At 51.7% G+C, this 24,958-nt stretch overlaps 1 protein-coding gene across 2 annotated transcripts in view; it reads left to right on the top strand.

The window, feature by feature from the left end:
* The window catches only part of cfap99 (cilia and flagella associated protein 99), a 252,550-nt gene that overhangs the window by 144,360 nt on the left and 83,232 nt on the right, over positions 1-24,958 (top strand). For both annotated transcript variants that reach the window (XM_038805891.1, XM_038805892.1), the window contains one exon: positions 6,823-6,891. In XM_038805891.1, the coding sequence (XP_038661819.1) occupies positions 6,823-6,891 (69 nt within the window). The remainder of the gene's footprint in view (positions 1-6,822; positions 6,892-24,958) is intronic.

Raw genomic sequence — 24,958 nt, 5'->3', positions numbered from 1 at the left:
TGCACAAGGACATCCCTCCGAGCACTGGCCACGGCTGCATTCCAATCCGCCCCAACCAAATACTCAAAAAGCTGAGTGGTAATTGCCACACTTTGAATGTGTAACAAAATGCGACATCACTTTGGTGTGACCGAGATATCCACCAGGGTTCCCACTTGCAAAAATCCCTGTGACTCCTCTTCAAAAGGTGGAGACAGGATAAAGGGACTCTGACAGTGAGAGACATGTACATAGAATAGAGAGTAGGAACCCTGGAGGAACTAATGGACAAGTTCCTCCGCAAAGGAGGAAAAGAGAATAACAAAATCAAAAACTTCCTCCACAAGGAAACAAAGACAATCCCCCAGATACCAACACACTGACTACTGGATAGGCTACGGACTGTGGGCAAGCTAGGAGACGGGAACTGTGTGGACATTTACGGACGACAATTGGAGGAGACACTCTCATCCCTGGATGAGACAAGGGAGAAATGGGAGGAAGAACTAAGCAGGGAAATAGAGGAAGGACTCTGGATAGAAGCACTGCACAGGGTAAACTTTACCTCCAGGTGGGCAGGGCTGTGCCTAACGCAGCTAAAGGTGGTGCACAGAGTTCACTTGACCAGGACGAGAATGAGCGGGTTCTTCCCGGAGGTGGAGGACAAATGTAAACGGCGCTAGGCAGGCCCGGCCAACCACACCCACATGTTCCTGTTTTGCCCCAGATCTGTTGTTACTGGATGCCCAGGGTCGTGTGGTGAGGGTGGAGCCTTGCCCGCTGGTGGTGTTCATCAAAGTATCAGAACAGCCAGAGCTCTTCATGGGGAGAGGGGGTAACGTCCTTTCCTTTGTCTCTCTGATCGTCCGCCAGAGACCCCTGCTCGGCTGGGAGGCTCTCCCCACCAAGGGAGCACAGCCAAATACTCGCGCCCATATGGCCGAGGGGAAATACTCTGGGCCATGGCCTCTCCCAGCCAGCGCTTAATAATAGTTCTTTTTATGAAAGCCACCTCTTTCTGTACCTGTCTCGATCACCTTGTGACCTCAACTTTTGAGCCTTGTATGACAGGCCCTGTCGGTCAAGATGATCACCTGATGTATAATAGTTAAAACTACAGTAGCTGTAATGTTCATGGAAATACATGTCTTGATCTTGTCTGGTTGTGTAAAGTATGTTATGAAATGTTAAAACCATAATAAATATATTTGGGGGAAAAAGGGGAGTGAAATTGAATTTGAGAATAGAAACCACAGCAGGACTCTGTTCTGAAAGTGTTTGGTAGGACAGACAGGCTACAGCTGTGATTGTCCTTGTTATGGGTGTCCACAATATTTAAAGATGGCTTGAAGGCCTCAGATGCAAAGTCTCTTCCACCCCCCCCCCCCCCGCCCCGGCCCAGGGGTGACCCCCGACCGAGAATGTTTCAACCCCCAGACCAACCCCAACCCCTCTGAGAGATACAGCCCACCCCCAACCGGAGCACTGAGGCAGCAACTCCAGTGCCCTTGAGCTGACTTCCCATTGGGAAGGCCGCTGCATTTGACTTCAATCCCCTTAATGAGATTGAAATGAATGCAAATGAGGGTTAGTGATATTCCCGCTGTTTTTGGCCGAGATCCGGAACTCGCCATTGGGAGCGGATCAGGTTGCGCACGGCATGAACTTTGATCTTGGCCTTTCCCGATATTCACGCGGCGCACCTGGATCTGCGCCAGGTGCAACATGATTGCTGAATCGCACCCCTAAACTCTGGAGCTCCATGATGTACCATCAATTACCACGAGACAAGAATGGTGAAACAATCGAGGCTTTATTGCACAAGATGTTGTGCCTCCTGTAGCTGGAATGAGATTGGGAGCAGCGCAGGAGAGCACACATTTTTATACGCCGCCTGCTGGGAGGAGCCAGCAGGCAGGGATTTACCATGGTACCTGTAATACATGGGCATTACCGTAATACATGGAATGTGTTATTAGTGGTGTTTACCACACTCTACCTCTGAAACTCTGCTTCTGCAGATCTCTCTATCTTTCAAGATGCCCCTTAATACTTACCTCTGTGACCAAGCTTTTAATCACCTGTACCTTATGTGGCACAATTCTGAACTTTACTTGATAATTGCGGCTTTTTGGGACATTTATGTTGTTACTCAGGCCTGAACCAAGTGAAATCACTGCAGCTTTCCTACCAGTCTGGAGCAAGTCGAAAGGAAGTGGGTCCTGAAAGGGATTCTCCAGTCCACTAGCCGTGTTTTCCTGCGTGTCACGTCCCCATCAGCAGCCGAATTCTCCATTCCCGCAGCCGGCCAATGGGATTTTCCATTATGGGCCACCCAACACCGTCGGGAAACGCACGGGAGTGGGTGCGCTGCCGGCAGACTGGAGGATCCTGCTGATGGAGAATTCAACGTACATTTCTTACTTGCCCTTGAAGGCCATAATGAGCAGGCGTTCTCCCATATGCAAGTTATGGCCTCACCTACCCTGGACTTTCCTTCCCTCCAACCATTGCCCCTCCTGATCCCTTTGTGGAACCCTCTTTTCTTTTTATTGGCAGGTGGCCTTGGGATACCCAACCTTCCACTGGCCAGCTGCAATTACCACCTTAATTGAGTAAGAAGTCTTACAACACCAGGTTAAAATCCAACAGGTTTGTTTCGAATCACTAGCTTTCGGAGCACTGCTTCATCCTCACCTTAATAGAAGGCCTGGTTATCAGGTTTGGTGGTTAAAATCATGCTACAATGGAGTGATTTGGTGAATGTAAGAATTTCAGAAATTGTGTTGTATGTAGTTGGTGCAGTAAGGGTTAAAAGCCTGGGTTAGTGTGCAACTGCTGCAGTCATGTTTTTTAAAATCCTGGTTTGACAACAGCTAGGTTTCTTGAAGACAGACGTGCAATTAAAACATCATAAAAGAAAGATCATAATATCATTCCAGCTGTGGATATTATTTGTTGAAGTTGGAGTCCTAGCAATTGTTGCGGTCTGGTCTGGAATGTAATAGCGAATAAGAACTTATTCAAATGGCTTCCTTCTGCGCTGTGCTAGTTTATGATTCTATAACCAACTCTCCCCATTTCCCATCAGGATTTTAAAATCAACTCCAGGTAATTTATAAATGCTTTTATAAGATAATAATTCAGGCTAATGGCCAGATAAGACTATGGATGAGTATTGGAAGGCCAGCCCTGACCCTCCACTCATTAAATGCCATATACACAGACTTTCATAATAATAATCTTTGATAGTGTCACAAGTAGGCTTACATGAACACTGCAATGAAGTTACTGTGAAAATCCCCTAGTCGCCACACTCTGGCGCCTGTTCGGGTACATTGAGGGAGAATTCAAAATGTCCAATTCACCTAACAAGCATGTCTTTGGGGACTTGTGGGAGGAAACCGGAGCACCCGGAGGAAACCCATGCAGACACGGGGAGAATGTGCAGACTCCGCACAGATAGTAATCCAAGCCGGGAATTGAACCCAGGTCTCTGGTGTTGTGAAACAACAGAGCTAACCACTTTGCTACTGTACCGCCCTTCTTGAATAGTATTAGGAATCCTTGCTAAGTTTCCATTCCTAACCTGAGCCATTGTGGCCCACACCAGCTTATATTAGAATCTCAGAAATAGGAGCAGGAGTAGGCCATTCAGTCTCCTAAGCGTGCTCTGCCATTCGATGAGATCAAGGCTGATCCTCTATTTCAACACCATTTTCCTGCCCTGTATTTAATATCTAGAAATCTAACAATCTCGGTTTTGAACATGCTCACTAACTGAGCCTCCATAGTCCACTGGGGTAAGAGAATTCCAAAGACTCACCACCCTCTGTGTGAAGAAATTCCTTCTGTTCCTGATTCTGATACTGTGTCCCCTGGTTCTAGACTCACCAGCCAGGGGAACCATCCTTCCTGCATCTACCCTGTCGACCCCTTCTTTGGTAAGAATGCCAAAACTGTATACAATAGTTCATGTGTGGTCTCATCAAGGCTCTATATAATTGCAGGAAGACATCTTTACCTCCATACTCAAATCTTTTGTATTAAAGGCTAAGCATTTGCCTTCTTAGTTACTTGCTGTACTTGCATGTTAGCTTTGAGTGACTTATGAAGAAGGACACCAAGTCCCTTTGAAATTCAATGGGGGGGGCGATTCTCCAATATGGAGCCCAAGTGTTTGCGCCGTTGTGAACGGAATTGCATTTCACGACTGCGCGAACCGAGCCCGGGTACGACAGATTCTGGCCCCCATAGGCGCTGGCGCGGGCGCTGGCGGTTCACACCGCTCCAGCCTCCTTTCCGTCGGGCCAATCTGTGCATGCGCGGGGGACGTCTTTAGCGCGCCGGCACGACTCAACATGGTGTCGGTGTTCAGGGTCCGGCCGCACCAGAAAGTAGGCCCGGGGGGAGAGGCCGGCCCGCCGATCGGTGGGCCCTGATTACAGGCCAGACCCCATCGGAGCCCCCCCCCCCCCCCCCCCCCCCCGATGAAGGAGCCCCCCTCCCCCCCAACAGGTCGCCCACCGCCCCACCCACCGTTCATGCAGAGTTCCCACCGGCAGCAACCAGGGGTGAACGGCGCTGGCGGGACTCTGTCATATCAGCTCGGCCCATCCGGACCGGAGAATCGGCGGCCCCGCCGAATCCAGCGGCCCGTGACCGGCACCGCGCCAAAGGCGCTGGTGCAAACGGTGCCGATTCTCCGCGCCTTGGAGAATCGCGCGCCGGCGTCGGTGCGTCGTGGTGTGGTTGCAATGATTCTCCAGCCAGGCGCGGGGCTCGGAGAATTGCCCCCAACATTTCATAGCCTTTGGAAGGTCGGAAATATACAGTGAATGGTAGAACCATCAAGAGTATTGAAAGTCAGAGAGATCTAGGTGTACAGGTCCACAGGTCACTGAAAGGGGCAACACAGGTGGAGAAGGTAGTCAAGGCATACGGAATGCTGGCCTTCATTGGCCGGGGCACTGAGTATAAGAATTGGCAAGTCATGTTGCAGCTGTGTAGAACCTTAGTTAGGCCACACTTGGAGTATAGTGTTCAATTCTCGTTGCCACACTACCAGAAGGATGTGGAGCCTTTAGAGAGGGTGCAGAAGAGATTTACCAGGATGTTGCCTGGTATGGAGGGTATTAGCTATGAGGAGCGGTTGAATAAACTCGGTTTGTTCTCACTGGAACAACGGAGGTTGAGGGGCGACCTGATAGAGGTCCACAAAATCATGAGGGGCATAGACAGAATGGATAGTCAGAGACTTTTTCCCAGAGTAGACGGGTCAATTACTGGGGGCATAGGTTTAAGGCGCGAGGGGCAAAGTTTAGAGGAGATGTACGGGGCAAGTTTTTTACACAGAGGGTAGTGGGTAACTGGAACTCACTGTTGGAGGAGGTGGTGGAAGCAGGGACGATAGTGACATTTAAGGGGCATCTTGACAAATACATGAATAGGATGGGAATAGAGGGATATTGACCCGGAAGTACAGAAGAATTTAGTTTAGACGGGCAGCATGGTCGGTGCAGGCTTGGAGGGCCGAAGGGCCTGTTCCTGTGCTGTACTTTTCTTTGTTCTTTGTTCACCAGTAAAGAAATACTCTGTATTTCTGTTTTCTCTACTCCTCATATTTATCCACATTGTATTCCAATTTTGTGCCCAGTCACTTAGCCTCTACAAATCCCCTTGGAACATGTTGTTAAAATATTATTTCTTATGTTCAGGAGTAATGATTTTCTGAATCAATACTGCTGCCCCCTGCCGTTATTTCCTTAGCCCATCTTCCCCATAGAACCATAGAATCCCTACAGTGCAGAAGGAGGCCGTTCAGCGCATCATGTCTGCACCGACCCTTTGAAAGAGCACCCTTCCTAGGCTCACTTCCTCACCCTATCCCTGTAACCCTACCTAACCTGCACCTATTTGGATACTAATGGATAATTTAGCATGGTCAATCTACCTAACCTGCACAGCTTTGGACTGTGGGAGGAAACCGGAGCATCCGGAGGAAACCCATGCAGACACGGGGAGAATGTGCAAACTCAACACAGGCAGCCACCCAAGGCTGTAATTGAACCCAGCTCCCTGGCACTGTGAGGCAGCAGTGCTAACCACTGTGCCATCACTGTGTCACAAAAATTAAAAATAAGAATATAAATCAAAAGTGCCTTGGTGGGAAATATATTGGGATTAAATAGTTTGCTGGCCATTGTATCTGGTGAAGCTGATATACGGGGCTGGATTCTCCGCCGGTGGGATGCTCCGTTTTGCCGGCAGCCCGGGGGTTTCCCGACGGTGTGGGGCTACCCCACAATGGGAACCCCCATTGACCAGCTGGCGTAACGGAGCATCCTGCCAGCGGGGTGAGACAGAAATGTGGCGCGGCGGGGCAGAGAATCCAGCTTATGGTGCATATGCTTGAAGAGCTGGGTGGAGAATCAGCTGTCTAACTCCTTGTATTTTATCCTCTGTGGCTACGACTAGTAGTATATTACATGTATTACGGCACTGTCCGTATAGTAGAGGTACATGGGTAAATCCCTGCCTGCTGGCTCCGCCCAGTAGGCGGAGTATAAATGTGTGTGCTTGCCGGTGCTGCAGCCATTCTGGCAGCAGCTACAGGAGGCACAACATCTTTGCTCAATAAAGCCTCGATTATTCCACTACTCTCGTCTTCGTGGTAATTGATAGTGCATCATCCTCTTTGAGTTGGACATCAGCTTGAGATATTTTAGTGCTTCTTCATTCTGAACAAATGAAAGGGATTATGATGGGATGGAGGTTTTTAAAAAAATAGTCACTGGCATGGTCCTCAGAACCAATTGTAAATTGCACATTCTTCTATTGTAGGGACACCTCATGGAAGCTAACATCGACCAATTCCGGTGTGCCATGTCATGGGAGTCCAACTATAAAAAGGTACAGTATATATTTTGTTCATAATTTGGAAAGTGTATGTGGAACAACTTGCATCTCTCATTCCACTGTTCATGAGGAAGAAGATACCGTTTACTTGAAGAGGGAAATGAAAGGGAGCCTCTAATAGGATGGGAAAAGGGGAGATGGGAGGGTGAAGATAAAGGAGCTGCCACAGAGTGAGATTTTGCAAGTCTTTTGAAAGTAGGAATGGAGGTGGTAAGGCTGTGTAAAAACCACCTGGAAGTTCAACAGGACAAGAGCATTGGAGCTGAAAGATTCGGGAATTTGGACTAAGAGAGACCCAGTTTTAGAGCATTAGGATTAATGCTGTGATATAAAGGAGCAAATCACTAAGTTAGGCCAGAGCAAAGCCATGGAGAAAGTTCAGAGTAAGGATGAGAATTTTGAACTCAACTCATCGGAGTATGAGTGGAGCAATGAATCTTTGGGAGGACACAATGTGGTATTTTGTGAGGATGAGGACCCAACATTTTGGGGGAACTGAAGCTTGTGGAGGATTTGAGGCCAGAAAAACAACTTTTGCAGGGAAGGGGCCGACATGCAGGGGGAAGAAAATCTTGTTTTCAGATTGGGTGTGGGGTTGAATTTGAGCTTAGGCTTGGGGAAACTGCTGAGGTTCCCCATCTCTTGACTCAGCCTGAAGGGGTAGCTGGGGAGATTAATGGAGCCATGGTCAGCGATACTGGTGGGAGCCAAAAAGGGCATTGTCAGTGGACAATCGAGGAAAGGACATTGGAGGAGGTTGGAATTCCAACAGTATTCCGAGTTGGCAAAGGAGGATAACGAAAGGCAAATGGCCATATTTTCATTTCTGACACTGTTGAATGCAATCTCAGTGTTCTATGTAAACCCGACAGGAATGCCTCAAACTGAGGCAGATGAGAACCTAGTAATGCAAAGATGGGCAGCAGCCGCAGGAAAGTGATAAAACAGCAGAACTGAACACTCCTCCAGAAGCTAATTGATGGACAACGGTAGTTTTAATGCCTCTAGTGCACAAAATGTGTTTGCCATGGTAAATATTTGATGTAACATAAAGTCTCCCTGGCTTCAGAACTTTGTCAATTTAAATTATTTTGTTACTTCGAATCGCTGCTCAAAGTCCAACAGTCAGGTTATCGTTAGTAGTCAGAAACTAAATGCAAAGAGTTTTCTAGAAATTACACATAATAAGAAATTAGGAGTGTCAAGTTAGTAAAATTCTGCTCAGTGAAGTATGTCTTCCTGGTGTTCCAGTGCAATGGTATAAGAGCAGAGTGCAATGATCCAAGGACAGAGTGCGATGGTCCAAGGACATGTGCAGGTTATAGTCTCTTTACACATGTGATGTACCATCAATTGTACGCAAGGCGAGTGATTTACCAAAGTCCGGCTTTAATAGACTAGAACACAGCTCTGCGATCGTCTACAATGGAAAGGTCGATCGTCAGGCGTCTGACCATTTATACCTCGTTAATAGAGGCGTGGTTAACTCAGCCTCTCGGCCAATTGGTCGAGAGGCACATGACCGACCAGGGCCAATGGTAAGCCGACGTTCGGGCCCAATGGCAGACAGGTATGCAGATCATATCACCACAACGTATAAGTTTCTTCTTCGCAGGGTGCCCAGTCCTTGTTCTGCATCCTGAGTAGGTGCAGTGTGGATGCTGAGTGTCACTCCACAGGGAAGAAGCTAAGGCAGATCAGCATGGGATGATGAACTTGGCCAGCAGCCAGCTCAAGAATGAGCTGGGATTTATATAATGGCTTTCAGAACATCTCAGAACACTTCACAGTCAATGATTTACTGTTTAATAAGGAAATGCAACAGCCAGTTACTGTTTTATTGCTGTTAGCTATGAGATACATTTTGGACAGGATACTTTATTTCTATTTTTTTTTTTAAATAATTTTTATTGAGATTTTCAAAAACATATCCAAAACAGAAAATAACAACAAGAAAACAATATTAACAACAAAAAGAAAAACACACTAACCCCCAAAACCAAACCCCTTCCCCCAGTAACTACAAAAAGGAGAGCTAAACACCCGGCACATCCAGTAAACACATATACACATTTCTCCCTTCCCCCAAAACAAACCCCCCCCCCCCCCCCCCCCCCCCCCCCCCCCCGGTTGCTGCTGCTGCCGGCCTATTTTCCTACCGTTCTGCCAGGAAATCCAGGAAAGGCTGCCACCGCCTAAAGAACCCTTGTACTGATCCCCTCAGGGCAAATTTCACCCTCTCCAATTTGATTAACCCTGCCATATCATTGATCCAGGCCTCCGCGCTCGGGGGTCTCGCATCCCTCCATTGAAGCAAGATCCTCCGCCGGGCTACTAGGGACGCAAAGGCCAGAACACCGGCCTCTTTCGCCTCCTGCACTCCCGGCTCCACTACAACCCCAAAAATTGCGAGTCCCCAGCCTGGCTTGACCCTGGATCCTACCACCCTCGACACCGTCTTGCTACCTCCTTCCAAAATTCCCCCAGCGCTGGGCATGCCCAGAACATATGGGCGTGGTTCGCTGGGCTCCCCGAGCACCTAGCACACCTGTCTTCGCCCCCGAGAAACCTACTCATCCTCGTCCCAGTCATGTGGGCCCTGTGCAGCACCTTGAACTGTATGAGGCTAAGCCTCACACTGGAAGAGGAGGAATTCACTCTTCCCAGGGCATCCGCCCACGTCCCCTCCTCAATCTCCTCACCCAGCTCCTCCTCCCATTTACCCTTCAGCTCCTCCACCGAGGCCTCATCCACCTCCTGCAGGACGTGGTACACGTCCGAGATCCTCCCCCCTCCAACCCACACCCCCGAGAGCACCTTGTCCCGTACCCCACGTGGGGGCAGCAGAGGGAACCCCTCCACCTGCCGCCTGGCAAACGCCCTAACCTGCATGTACCTAAACATGTTCCCCGGGGGGAGCCCAAACTTCCCTTCCAACTCACCCAGGCTCGCGAACCTCCCATCCACAAACAGGTCCCTCAACCTCCTAATACCTACCCTGTGCCAGCCCAGAAACCCACCATCGATGCTCCCTGGAACAAACCGGTGGTTCACCCGAATCGGGGACTCCATCGAGCCCCCCACTTCCCCCCTATGCCGTCTCCATTGCCCCCAAATTTTGAGGGTAGCCGCCACCACGGGCTCGTGATATACCTCGTTGGAGGGAGCGGCAACGGCGCCGTTACCAGCGCCTCCAGGCTCGTGTCCACGCAGGACGCCATCTCCATCCTCTTCCATGCTGCCCTTGCCCCATCCATTACCCACTTATGCACCATCGCTGCATTGGCAACCCAGTAGTACCCACAGAGGTTGGGCAACGCCAGCCCCCCCTATCCCTGCCCTGCTCCACCCTCGGAGTCCCATGCGCCCATACAAATTCCGTAATACTCCTATTGACCCTCCTAAAAAAGGCCTTCGGGATAAGGATGGGGAGGCACTGGAACAGGAACAAAAACCTTGGGAGCACCGTCATCTTGACGGACTGCACCCTGCCCACCAGCGACAGTGGCAACATGTCCCATCTTTTGAACTCCTCCTCCATTTATAGAGATATAGAGAAATACAGCACAGAACAGGCCCTTCGGCCCACGATGTTGCGCCGAACATTTGCTCCACCAGCCTAGTTAGTGATGAAACCATCAATTCACTAGACACGTGCTTTAAGATATGAACAGTGGTTTTAATCTACTTACAACAGAGCCAGCCTATTCCACGTTGAACTCTCGATGAACTGAACGACTGGCTCTGAGCATTGGTATTTATACAGCAGTCCAGGGGGAGGAGTCGTGGGCAGAGCCAAGGGTGGAGCCCTGTACAAACTCCTAAGCATTCCCAGTGCTACTCCCCCTAGTGGTCGGGCAACGTAACTGCGCTTACAAATGCATGGTCTCATGTATCTACAATACAGTGTGAATTACGGAGTTACATTCACCACAGTGAGGTTAAGCTTGTGAAGGGCCCCCTATCTCCTAGCCACCTGGACTCCCAGGTACCGAAAGCTCCTCCCCGCCCTTTTCAGCGGGAGCCTACCAATCCCCTCCTCTTGATCCCCCGGGTGCACAGCGAACAGCTCACTCTTACCCAGGTTGAGCTTGTACCCAGAAAAGCCCCCAAATTCCCTAAGGATCTGAATCACCTCCGGCATTCCCCCCACTGGGTCCGCCACATAAAGCAACAAGTCATCTGCGTATAATGACACTCGGTGCTCCTCCTCCGTGCCCCACACCAGACCCCTCCAATTCCTCGACTCCCTCAATGCCATGGCCAGGGGCTCAATTGCCAACGCAAAGAGCAAAGGGGACAGGGGACACCCCTGCCTCGTCCCCCGGTACAACCGAAAGTACTCCGATCTCCTCCTATTCGTGGCTACGCTCGCCATCGGGGCCTCATATAACAGCCTCACCCAACTGACAAACCCCTCCCCGAACCCAAACCTTTCCAGCACCTCCCACAAGTACCCCCACTCAACCCTATCAAAGGCCTTCTCCGCGTCTAGTGCTACCACTATCTCCGCCTCCCCTTCTACCGCCGTTATCATTATAACATTCAGAAGCTTACGTATATTGGTGTTCAGCTGCCTTCCCTTGACAAACCCTGTCTGGTCCTCATGAATGACCCCCGGCACACAGTCCTCTATCCTTGTGGCCAAGATCTTCGCCAACTGCTTGGCATCCACATTTAACAACGAGATAGGCCTATATGATCCACACTGTAGGGGGTCCTTGTCCCGTTTAAGGATCAAGGAAATCAGCGCCCGTGACATGGTCGGAGGCAAAGCCCCCCCCCCCTCCCTTGCCTCGTTAAAGGTCCTAGCCAACAGGGGGCCCAACAGGTCTGCATACATTTTGTAAAATTCGACCGGAAACCCATCCGGCCCCGGCGCCTTCCCCGACTGCATGCTGCCTATCCCTTTGACCAGCTCCTCCAGCTCAATCAGCGCCCCCAGCTCCTCCACCTGTCCCTCCTCCACCTTCGGAAATCTCAGCCTATCCAAGAAGCGCCCCATTCCCCTCCCTCCACCGGGGGCTCGGACCGGTACAGTTCCCCATAAAAGTCCCTGAAGACCCCATTAATGTCCACCCCCCTTCGCACCACATTGCCTCCCTTATCCGTCACTCGACCAATCTCCCTGGCCGCGTCTCGTTTACGTAGCTGATGCTCCAGCATCCTACTCGCCTTCTCCCCATATTCGTACACCGCCACCTGTGCCTTCCTCCACTGAACTTTCGCGTTTCCGGTGGTCAGCAAGTCGAACTTGGCCTGCAGGTTACGTAACTCCCCCAACAGTCCCTTCTCCGGAGCCTCCTCGTATCTCCTGTCCACCCTCACCATCTCCCTCACCAACCTCTCCCTCTCTCTTTGCTCTCCCCTCTCCCTATGGGCTCGGATGGAAATCAACTCCCCTCTAATCACCGTCTTCAATGCCTCCCAAACCGTCCCCACTCGGACCTCCCCATTATCATTGGCCTCAAAGTACCTCTTGATACACCCCCGAACCCCCCCTGCCCACCCTCTCATCCGCCAGCAGTCCTACCTCCAGGCGCCAGAGCGGGCACTGGTCCCTCTCCTCCCCCAGCTCAAGGTCTACCCAGTGCGGTGCATGGTCCGAAATGACTATGGCCGAATACTCGACATCCTTCACCCTCGAAATCAGCCCCTTGCTCAGGACAAAAAAATCGATCCGGGAATAGGTTTTATGCATGTGGGAAAAAAATGAATACTCCCTGGCCCTCGGCCTCGCGAACCTCCAAGGATCCACCCCTCCCATCTGGTCCATAAACCCCCTCAACACCTTAACTGCCGCAGGCCTCCTGCCTGTCCTGGACATGGATCGATCCAATGGGGGATCCAGCACTGTGTTAAAGTCCCCCCCCCAGTATCAGGCCCCCCGTCTCTAGATCCGGAATGCGGCCCATCACAGGCCGGATAAAACCGGCATCGTCACAGTTTGGGGCATAGACATTCACCAGCCCCACCCGCTCCCCTTGCAACTTGCCGCTCACCATCACATACCTCCCTCCACTGTCAGCCACTACCTTCGACGCCTCAAACGACACCCTTTCTCCCACCAGAATCGCTACCCCCCGATTTTTTGCATCCAGCCCCGAATGAAACACCTGGCCTACCCAGCCCTTCCTCAGTCTAACCTGGTCCGCCACCTTCAGGTGCGTCTCCTGGAGCATAGCCACGTCCACCTTCAGCCCCTTCAGGTGCGTAAACACCCGGGCCCGTTTGACCGGCCCATTCAGCCCCCTCACATTCCAAGTTATCAGCGGGATCAGAGGGCTCCCTGCCCCCCTCCCCTGCCGACTAGCCATAACCCATCCCCTGCCCGCCCCAGGCCAGCGCCCCTCGGTTGGCCCGTTCTCCACGGCGGCAAACCCCCACCCCGGCCCCCCCCTGCAGACTCCAGCTCCTTCCTAGCCATTTCAGCAGCAACCCGGTACCCCCCCCCCCCCCCCCCCCCCCCCCCCCCCCCCCAAGGCTAGGACACCTCCCAGCCACGTTACTCCCTCCGTAGCACTCCCGTGAGCCAGCTAACTTCTGCTGCCCCGGCAGCTCCCGCCACACCTCCGACCCCTCCCAACGTGAGGCTACTCCTCCTCCCCCAGACCCATCAGCAGATCCTCCTCCTCCCCCTCCCGCTCTTGCGCGGGAAAAAAGCCCGCGCTTCTCAGCTCCGACCCCGCCCCTATCCACCCTCAGCGCGGGAAACAGAAGAAAAGCCCGCGCTTTCCCTCTGCCCAACCCCGCCCCCACAAAAAAAAGACAGCACCCAATCCACCCGAGAAACAACCCACAACCAACTTAAAACAGCGTGAAACAGCATAAAACAAAGACCCTTCCCACCAAAAGTTAACACAGTTATTTACAAACCCCCGACCCTCAGTCAGAGTCCAACTTCTCGGCCTGCACAAAGGCCCACACCTCCTCCGGGGACTCAAAGTAAAAGTGCAGGTCCTTGTAGGTGACCCACAGACGTGCCGGCTGTAACATGCCAAACTTCACACTGTTTCTGTGGAGCACCACCTTCGTCCGGTTGTAACCGGCCCTCCGCTTGGCCACCTCCGCACTCCAATCCTGGTAGATCCGCACTACTGTGTTCTCCCACTTGCTGCTCCACTCCTTCTTGGCCCACCTAAGCACACACTCTCGGTCAACGAACCGGTGGAACCGCACCAGCACCACCCATGGCTGCTCATTCGGTTTGGGCCTCCTGGCCAGTATTCTGTGGGCCCCCTCCAGCTCCAGGGACCCCTGGAAGGACCCAGCTCCCATTAACGAGTTCAACAAGACGACCACATAGGCCTCCAGGTCTGACCCTTCCAGCCCCTCCGTGAGGCCCAGGATCCACAAATGTTTCCGCCTCGACCGGTTCTCCAACTCCTCAAACCGCTCCTGCCACTTCTTGTGGAGCGCCTCGTGCATCTCCACCTTTACCGCGAGGGCCGCGGCCTCATCCTCTCTTTAGCAGGCTTGTTGTCGGAGCTCCCGGATTTCCACCCCCTGGGCTGTCTGCGTCGCCAGCAGCTTGTTCGTATTTGCCTTCAGCGAGTCCAGCAGCTCCACTTTGAGTTCCTGAAAACAGTGCTGGAGAATCTCATGCTGCACCTGCGCCCACTGTCTCCATTCCTCAAGGCCTCCGCCGGCCGCCATCTTGGTTCTCTTCCTCCGCTTTTTCTTAGGCGCTGCCACCTCTATTCTGCTGGCTCCGCTCCTGGTCAAGACCATAGACCACTGGGGATCCGCTGCAGACACCTTCCCACCTCGGGAATCATCGAGCAAGTACCGCTGGGGGCCCTTAAAAGAGCCCAAAAGTCCGTTCCTGGCGGGAGCTGCCGAACGTGCGGCTTAGCTCCGCATAGCCACAACCAGAACTTTATTTCTATTTTTAATAGTGCGATAAAATCTTTAGTATCCACTTGAAGGGACAGGCAGAGCCTCCGTTCAATATCATGACAGTATGGCATTTGTGGGCAGCACAGTAGCATGGTGGTTAGCATAAATGCTTCACAGCTCCAGGGTCCCAGGTTCGATTCCCGGCTGGGTCACTGTCTGTGTGGAGTCTGCACGTCCTCCCCGTGTGTGCGTGGGTTTCCTCCGGGTGCTCCGGTTTCCTCCCACAGTCCAAAGATGTGCGGGTTAGGTGGATTGGCCATGCTAAATTGCCCGTAGTGTCCTAAAAATAGTAAGGTTGGGGGGGGGGGGGGGGGGGGGGGGGGGGTTACGGGTATAGGGTGGATACGTGGGTTTGAGTAGGGTGATCATTGCTCGGCACAACATCGAGGGCCGAAGGCCCTGTTCTGTGCTGTACTGTTCTATGTTCTATGTTCTATGTTCTGTTCTTCACTACAGTGCCAGCCTAGGTTACGATTTGGAGATGCCGGCGTTGGACTGGGGTGGGCGCAGTAAGAAGTTTCACAACACCAGGTTAAAGTCTCACAAGTTGGTTATGGTGTTTGGGCCGGAAAGTGGAGCTGAGTCCACAAAAGATCAGCCATGATCTGATTGAATGGCGGAGCAGGCTCGAGGGGCCAGATGGCCTACTCCTGCTCCTAGTTCTTATGTTCTTATGTTTCGAATCACTAGCTTTCGGAGCACTGCTCCTCACCGCACAGGACCTTCAACCAACGTTATACACCAGATACATCGATGACATTTTTTTCCTTTGGACCCACGGCGAAGAATCACTGAAACGACTACACGATGACATCAATAAGTTTCATCCCCCCATCAGACTCACCATGGCCTACTCTCCAAAATTGGTTCCATTCTTGGACACACTTCTCTCCATCAAGGACGGTCACCTCAGCACTTCGCTTTACCGCAAGCCCACGGATAACCTCACAATGCTCCACTTCTCCAGCTTTCACCCTAAACACATTAAAGAAGCCATTCCCTATGGACTAGCCCTCCGTATACACAGGATCTGCTCAGATGAGGAGGAGCGTAACAGACATCTATAGACGCTGAAAGATGCCCTTGTACGAACGGGATATGGCGCTCGACTCATTGATCGACAGTTCCAACGCGCCACAGCAAAAAAAACGCAACAACTTCCTCAGAAGGCAAATACAGGACAGAACTGACAGAGTACCCTTCATCGTCCAGTACTTCGCCGGAGCGGAGAAACTACGACATCTTCTTTGCAGCCTTCACACGTTATCGATGAAGACGAACATCTTGCCAAGGTCATCCCCACACCCCCACGACTTGCCTTCAAACAACCGCGCAACCTCAAACAAACCATTGTTTGCAGCAAACTACCCAGCCTTCAGAACAGCAACCACAACACCTCACAACCCTGCCATGGCAATCTCTGCGAGACGTGCCAGATCATTGACATGGGTACCACCATTACATGAGAGAACACCACCCACCAGGTACGTGGTATATTCTCGTGCGACTCGGCCAAAGTTGTCTACCTCATACGCTGCAGGAAAGGATGTCCCGAAGCGTGGTACATTGGCGAGACCATGCAGACGCTGCGACAATGGATGAACGGACATTGCGCGACAATCGGCAGGCAGGAATGTTCCCTTCCAGTCAGGGAACACTTCAGCAGTCAAGGGCATTCAGCCTCTTATCTTCGGGTAAGCGTTCTCCAAGGCGGCCGTCCGGACGCACGACAACGCAGAATCGCCGAGCAGAAACTTATAGCCATGTTCCGCACACGTGAGTACGCCCTCAATCGGGACCTGGGATTCGTGTCGCATTACATTCACCCCCAACACCTGGCCTGGGCTTGCGAAATACTACCAACTTTCTGGCTTGAGACAATTCACACTTCTTTAACTTCGGGTTACCCCTCTCTCTGGCTCTGTAAAGACTTAATTACCTGCAAGCGCTCGCATTCAAAGTATCGTCTTGCATCTTTGACTTTGTCTATATATATGTTTCTGGAACCCACTCCCCATTCACCTGAGGAAGGAGCAGTGCTCCGAAAGCTAGTGATTCGAAACAAACCTCTTGGACGTTAACCTGGTGTTGTAAGACTTCTTACCAAGCCTAGGTTATGTTCTCAAGTCTCTAGAGTTCAATCTGAACCTTCTGACTCAAGGGCTGCAAACACTACCCCACCACCAAGCTGACAGAAGAATATTAAGAGGCTTGGGTGAAGATCACCTGCCCATGTCATCAGGGAGTGCCTTTCTCATTCAAGAATTGTTCCTGTCTGTCAACAAGAACATACATTTATACGATGCTGGAAATTATAATAATCATAATCTTTATTTGTTCCAGGTAATAATCAATTAGTGCTCACAAGCAGTCTTACTTAACACTGCAATGAAGTTACTGTGAAAATCCCCTAGTCACCACACTGGCGCCTGTTCGGGTACACAGAGGGAGAATTCAGCACCTAACAAGCACGTCTTTTGGGACTTGTGGGAGAAAACTCCGGAGCGCTCGTAGGAAACTCACGCAGACACGGGTTGAACATGCAGACTCCGCACAGACTGTGACCCAATCCGGGAATTGAAACCGGCTCCTTGGCGCTGGGAAGCAACAGTGCTAACCACTGTAGCTATTGGCTTGACTGTCGAGATCTTCCCAAATGTACTGTGGGAAGCCCTTGGTTGATAAGAGATTCTTTTTCAATGATTAATATGCCAGTAGGTTACAATGACAGACCAAAGGTTTACCATAGGCATCCATGATTACAGCCAAGAAGGAATTATGATTTGCTATATGGTTTCGACCTGGTAAACTGCGTTCTATTAGATGTATGCCAATAAATTCCCCATTCACTGTTGTCATCATCTGTCAGCTGGTCTCTTCAAACATCCTTCTCTTTTTAAGAAATCTTCTGAATCTTTATCCTTATCGGCTGATATAGGAAGTCTTGATGATGTCATCACAGGGGCTTCCAGGTCCTACTTAATTAATAAAGAAACATTGAAAATAGGAGCAGGAGTAGACCATTCGGCCCTTTGAGCCTGCTCCATCATTCAATATGATCACAGCTGATCCTCTAACACAACACAATACTCCCAAGCCCTCTCCATACCCCTTGATGCCTTTAGAGTCTAGAAATCTATCTGTTTCCTTCTTAAATATATTCAGTGACTTGGTCTCCACAGCTTTCTGCGGTAGAGAATTCCACAGGCTCACCACTCTCTGAGTGAAGAGGTTTCTCCTCAACTCAGTCCGAAATGACCTACCCCCGTATCCCGAGACTATGACCCTTTGTTCTCGATCCCCCAGCCAGAGGAAACAACATTGCTGCACCAGCTTGTCCAGAATTGTATTCATTTCAATTAGATCCCCTCTCATTCTCCTAAATTCCAGTGAATATAGTCCCAGTCAACCCAAATTCTGCTGATGAGTTGGAACACATCACTCGAAGCAGTTACATTAGCTGGAACTTTGTCCGACATTGACAAAGGCCGGTGTTGGACGTGAAAAGTGGCGTTGAAGCCAACGACAACAATGGCGGCCTTCTCCACCATATAATGCGGGACTTTGGAAAAAAAAAACTTGAAGTCCCACAATGGATTGGATTGGATTGGATTTGTTTATTGTCACATGTGCTGAGGTACAGTGAAAAGTATTGCTGTATTGCTGGCCTCTGATTTGCCTGCCCCACCAGCAACGCAAGCACTTGGTGACACAGGGTGCCAATTTTAAAGGCCACCCCAGCGTTCAGTAAGCAAACCAGCTCACCCAGGTGCACCTGCCCTGCATCCCCAGGCACTACCCAAGCACATCCCTCTTTCCCCTGGGAGTACTGCTCGCCAGGTACAGGCCTTTGGACACCAGCCATGCTTCACGCCATTCTGCCATCATGCCACCATGGATGGATCTTTTGATGTGGAGGGATGATTCCGGTGTACCAGCCTGATGATTAGTTGATAATTTATGATCATGAGGTACCCGGTATTTCATGTTAGGACACACAGCCCGTCACTGACTGGGGGACAATCGTGTCATGCTTTCACATCGTTGTGAAACATAGCTTTGGCCTTTTTTTTTAGAACAGTACAGCACAGAACAGGCCCTTCGGCCCTCAATGTTGTGCCGAGCAATGATCACCCTACTCAAGCCCATGTATCCACCCTATACCAGTAACCCAACAACCCCCATTAACCTTATTTTTTAGGACACTAAGGGCAATTTAGCCTGGCCAATCCACCTAACCCGCACATCTTTGGACTGTGGGAGGAAACCGGAGCACCCGGAGGAAACCCACGCACACACGGGGAGGACGTGCAGACTCCACACAGACAGTGACCCAGCCGGGAATCGAACCTGGGACCCTGGAGCTGTGAAGCATTTATGCTAACCACCATGCTACCGTGCTGCCTTCTTGTGACATTTTTGCTCCCCATCACCGAACCCGTCTGTTATAACCTGCCTGCTTACCATTGGTTGGGGATCGATGGTAATCCCACAATCCTTTGGGAGTATGAGTATGAGGGGGGCGGAGAAATCATTCGCAGATTTCTTGCATAAATAGAGCTGGCCAGTTTGGAACTGGCTAGAGGAGAGTGAGCAGCAAGGGAGTTGCTGCTGCTATTGTGTATATATATGTTATTGTAAATAAATGTTATTTCTTTCTATCCTTCAACTCGTGCTGGATTCTTCGTGGCCCTCACAAAACTGGCGACGAGGGTTAAAGTGAATAGCTGTCTACGCTGCTGAAGCCACCTCCCTGGATTTTTGTTGGATACAGGTTGGAAGTTGTTTTCTATTACACCATGCCTCTGTATGGACGTATGGATGTTTTTGATGCTGCACTGGAAAGCTTGAACCAGTACGCATAACGGATGCGTTACTATTTCCGGGCAAACAACATCACCAAAAACGAGCGGCAGGTGGTCATATTGCTCACCGCCTGCGGCCTGCATACATTTGGGGTGATTAGGAGCCTTACGTACCCAGCTGCGCCGGACACCAAAACATTTGATGAACTTGTGAACTTAGTGGGGCAACATTTTAACCCAACCCCATCCACGATAGTCCAGCGTAACCGGTTTAATACCGCTGAGAGGACCCCAGGAGAATCCCTTGCCGACTTTCTATCCAGGCTACGCAGGATTGCGGAGTACTGTGACTATGGTCAGACCTTGTCAGAAATGTTACGCGACCGTTTGGTTTGCGGTATTAACAATGCGGCCACCCAGAAAATGTTGTTGGCTGAGCCAACATTGACTTTTCAACAGGCCATTCAAATAGTATTGTCCCGAGAGAGCGCAGTACGGGGAGTGCAGGAGCTGTAGGGAATGGAGGTGCATGCCTTGGGGCGCAACCCCTTCCATCCGAAAGCATCCCCCCGCACCCCTGTGGTACCTTGGGCGAGGCGACATCCGGATCGACACCAGTGGCCGTCGGACATTCCTCCCCGAAGGGAGCCTTCTCCAGAACCAATGGATGAGGAGCCATGTCCGTGTCAGACTTGTAGGCGCCGAACCCGTCACGGACGCCGGTCCTGGGGCGCCAGAGGCACCGTCGTTCCGACAGAAACTGGGGCCAGCCCTGAGGCCGTACCTTCCATTTGGATGAACCTTTGGTGACTACTCCCGAGGACGTGGAGACGGAGGATGACTGCCTGCAGCTGCATTGTGTGGCAGCTCCCCGTGTGGCCCCCATTAAAGTGACAGTACGGGTCAATGGTCACCCGCTTGAGATGGAGTTGGATACTGGCGCACCGGTCTCCGTGATCACCCAGAGGACATTCGACCGCATCAAGCAGGGTATTCAGACCCTTACATTAACCGACACACAGGCCAGGTTGGCCATCTACATGGGGGAACCATTGGACATTGCAGGAACTACGATGACCCCTGGTGTTTATGGACGGCAGGAGGGGCGTTTCCCACTTATCGTCTTGCGCGGCCATGGGCCGAGCCTGTTGTGTCGGGACTGGTTACGCCATTTACGGCTGCAGTGGCAGCACATCCTCCAAACAGTTTCTGGAGGGTTGACTGAGGTGCTAGAACGATACCCAGATGTATTCCAGCCCGGTTTGGGAATAATAAAAGGGGCCGTAGCCCGTATCCAGGTCGAACCAGGAGCCACGCCGCGCTATTTCCGGGCACGCCCGGTGCCTGACACGTTGCTCGAGAAGGTAGAAAGGGAGCTCACTCGTTTGGAGACTTTGGGGATTATCAGACCCATCCGTTTCGCTGACTGGGCAGCACCAATTGTACCTGTAATGAAGCCAGATGCCACAGTCTGCTTGTGCGGCGACTATAAACTTACAGTGAATACGGTTTCCCGGCTCGACCGATATCCAATGCCTCGCATAGAGGATCTCTACACAAAGCCTGCAGGCGGACTTTCGTTCACAAAATTAGATATGAGTCACGCTTACCTACAGTTGGAGCTGGACCCTGCCTCCCGGCCATATGTAACGATTAATACACACCGGGGCCTGTATGAATATACATGGTTGCCCTTTGGGGTATCCTCTGCCTGCGCTATTTTTCAACGCGCCATGGAGGGCATTTTGAGAGGTTTACTGCGTGTCGCTGTCTACTTAGATGACGTTTTGATTACAGGGACATCGGAGCAGGAACATTTGGAAGCTGTCCTTAGACGCTTTTCGGAGGCTGGAGTCTGTTTACGTCGCATAAAGTGCGTCTTTCAGGCGAAGGAAGTAGTCTACCTGGATTATCGGGTGGACCGCGAAGGTTTGCACCCCGTCGCAGAGAAGGTGCGTGAAATTCAACAGGCCCCCGCCCCGACTGACACTTTGCATCTTCGTTCTTTTCTCGGCCTCGTAAACTATTCCGGGATGTTCCTCCCCAATCTGGCAACTACACTGGCCCCGTTGCACCTTCTGCTAAAGAAGAATCACGTCTGGGTTTGGGGTCAGCCGCAAGAAATCGCTTTCCGGCGGGTAAAACAACAATTGTCGTCTTCTGGGTTATTAACCCACTATGATCCTGGCAAGCCTTTGCTCATCACATGTGATGCATCCCCGTATGGTATTGGGGCCGTCCTGTCCCACAAGATGGAGAACGAGCAGCCGATAGCTTTCGCCTCCCGCACATTGACTGCAGCGGAAAAGAAGTACGCACAGATCAAGAAGGAGGGCCTGGCGGTGGTCTTTGTGGTGAAACGCTTCCACCAGTACGTGTATGGCCGTCACTTCACTATCGTGACTGATCATAAGCCTCTGCTGGGACTTTTCAGAGAGGTTAAGCCAATACCACCCATTGCTTCTGCACGGATCCAGCTTTGTTGCTCACTGCAGACGAGTATTCTCTGGAGCACAAACCAGGAACCCAGATAGGGAATTCCGACGCACTGAGCCGATTGCCTTTATCGACCGGCCCCATGTCGACCCCCACAACCGGTGAGGTGGTTGCAACCCTAAATTTTATGGACACCTTGCCTGTCACGGCATCACAGATCCGTGAGTGGACGCAGACGGAGCCAGTCCTGTCAAAGGTTCGGCACACAGTCCTGTATGGTGGGCAGCATATACAGCTCCCAGGCGAGTTGCGGGCATTTTCCTCCAAGCTGTCCGAATTCAGCGTGGAAGATGGTATCCTCTTGTGGGGGATGAGTGTGATTGTCCCGGAAAAAGGACAGGAGCTGATACTGAGAGACTTGCGCAACGGGCATCCAGGTGTGACCAAAATGAAAATGTTGGCCCGGAGTTATGTCTGGTGGCCAGGCCTCGACACCGACATTGAGAAGGTGGCCCAAAACTGCTCCATTTGCCAGGAGCATCAGAAGCTTCCGCTGGCCGTGCCCCTACATCACTGGGAATGGCCAGGGCGGCCTAGGGCACGCTTGCATGCGGATTTCGCCGGCCGTTTTCAAGGATCCATGTTCCTTCTATTAATCGATGCCCAGTCTAAATGGTTAGAGGTGCATAAGATGGGAGGCACAATGTCCTGCGTAACAATCGAGAAGATGCGTTTGTCTTTCAGTACGCATGGCCTCCCCGAGATGCTGGTCACGGACAACGGCACTCCATTCACAAGTGAGGAGTTTGCGAGGTTCATGAAGATGAACGGCATACGCCATATCCTCACCGCCCCATACCACCCGGCTTCAAATGGGTTGGCGGAGCGTGCAGTGCAGACATTCAACTGAGGCCTAAAGAAGCAGTCTTCTGGGTCAATGGACACGAGACTGGCTCGTTTTTTGTATTCATATAGGACCACCCCACATGCAGTGACTGGGGTAGCTCCCGCAGAACTCCGAATGGGCCGGAGACTTCGCACCCGCCTTAGCATGGTTTTCCCGGACATTGGCGCAAAAGTACGCCGCACACAAGAACGGCAGGGACATGGTTTTTCTCGGCATCGGCCGATTCGGCAGTTTGCGCCCGGTGACCCAGTGTTCGTTCAGAATTTTGCTGGTGGTGCCCAGTGGGTTCCTGCCGTAATCTTTCACCAAAGGGTCCTATCTCTTACTAGGTGCAAGCCTGGGGTCGTCTCCAACGCAAGCATGTAGACCACGTTCGGTCCAGAAGACCATCCCTTCGAAAGATTCCCCGCCCCCGGAGCTCATTTCTACAGCCACAGAGACCAGACACAGTGGAGAGTATTCCTCACAATCTTCCTCTGGTGCCGCACTCAAAGCTTGCGCAGGTCATGACAGAACCACGTGGAGATAGAGATGCCGAGATGACGGAGGCAGCGGACTCCGACTCCGAGATGGAGACACAAGACGCCTCAGAGGGGGAACCTCGGGCCCACGGGCCATGGATGTACAACCGTTACGCCGTTCATCGTGGAAGCGCCGTTCTCCGTCTCGTTGCACGCCACCCGATCCAGCGCCTCGTGCAAATGGTGTCCGGCCTGTGGCAAAACGAGTCCGACGCCCTCCTTCGCCAGGGTCTTCGGTGGATTCCTTGGACTTTGGGGGGGGGGAGGGATGTTAGAACCTACCTGCTTACCACTGGCTGGGGACCAATGGCAATCCCACAATCCTTTGGGAGTATGAGCTTCCCCAATGAGGGGGGCGGAGAAATCATTTGCAGATTCCCTGCATAAATAAAGCTGGCCTGTTTGGAACCGGCTAGAGGAGTGTGAGCAGCAAGGGAGTTGCTGCTGCTGTTGTGTATATATATGTTATTGTAAATAAATATTATTTCTTTCTATCCTTCAACTCGTGCTGGATTCTTCGTGGCACCCACAAAACCGTCGATGAGAGCAGGGTTGGAAAAGCCTGGCCATTGTACCTGTTGCCGAATGAAAATCGCTTTTTGTCACAAGTTGGCTTCAAATGAAGTTACTGTGAAAAGCCCCTAGTTGCCACATTCCGGCACCTGTTCGGAGAATTGGTACGGGAATTGAACCGTGTTGCTGGCCTGCCTTGGTCTGCTTTAAAAGACAGCTATTTAGCCCTGTGCTAAACCAGCCCCTTGATCGGCTAAAAATTCACAAACTTGTGTTCAATGTCTCATCGCCTATATCTGCTTTATGTTGCCAGTTCTACAGGTCACAACTAAACTGTGGAGCTGTGGGCAACTGTTTTATACTGTGGGCAGGGGATCTCCACATCTCACAATTGAGTGGTCAATTAAATCTTGCATGCATGGCGTGCACATAGCTCCATATTACCTCATTTGTTTTTTGAATAAATAACCTTCAAGGTAAGGTCTGCCCATATATGGATCCATTGTAAAGCACGGGTTGGATTCTCCGTTTGGGAGACTAAGTGTTGACGGCAGCAGAGCATGTGCGGACTTTCCTGACAAAAAAATCGGTGCAAGACACTTGCTGATTCTGGTACTGGTGAGGGGCTAGCACCGGTGCTGAGTGAAACTCCCCCGGATAGCGGCGAAAACAGCCAGAGGATGGCTGGGTCCCGGGCCTCGCATGAGCACAGCCGACGACCTGCACCGATCGCACTGTAAAACATAGCGCCGGCCATGCCTGAACCCAATCAGCCAACCGTGACCCCACAGCCCACCCCCTCTCCACCCCCGACCAGTCCCCTCAGCCCTCGCAGAAGCCCCCCCCCCCCCCCCCCCCCCCCCCCCCGGCCAGCAGCATGGATCCCGGCCGGATGTGGCGGCTCTGGACACTGTCCACAACCGGCACACCAGGTTCCCGCACACTCGGGTCCACACGTGGCCCGCGCTGTCGGTAACTCG

This window comes from Scyliorhinus canicula, chromosome 8, assembly GCF_902713615.1.
Source record: "Scyliorhinus canicula chromosome 8, sScyCan1.1, whole genome shotgun sequence".
In the NCBI taxonomy this organism is placed as follows: domain Eukaryota; kingdom Metazoa; phylum Chordata; class Chondrichthyes; order Carcharhiniformes; family Scyliorhinidae; genus Scyliorhinus; species Scyliorhinus canicula.
Note: the sequence above shows the minus strand (reverse complement) of the source record. Positions and strands in the feature narration are given on the sequence as shown.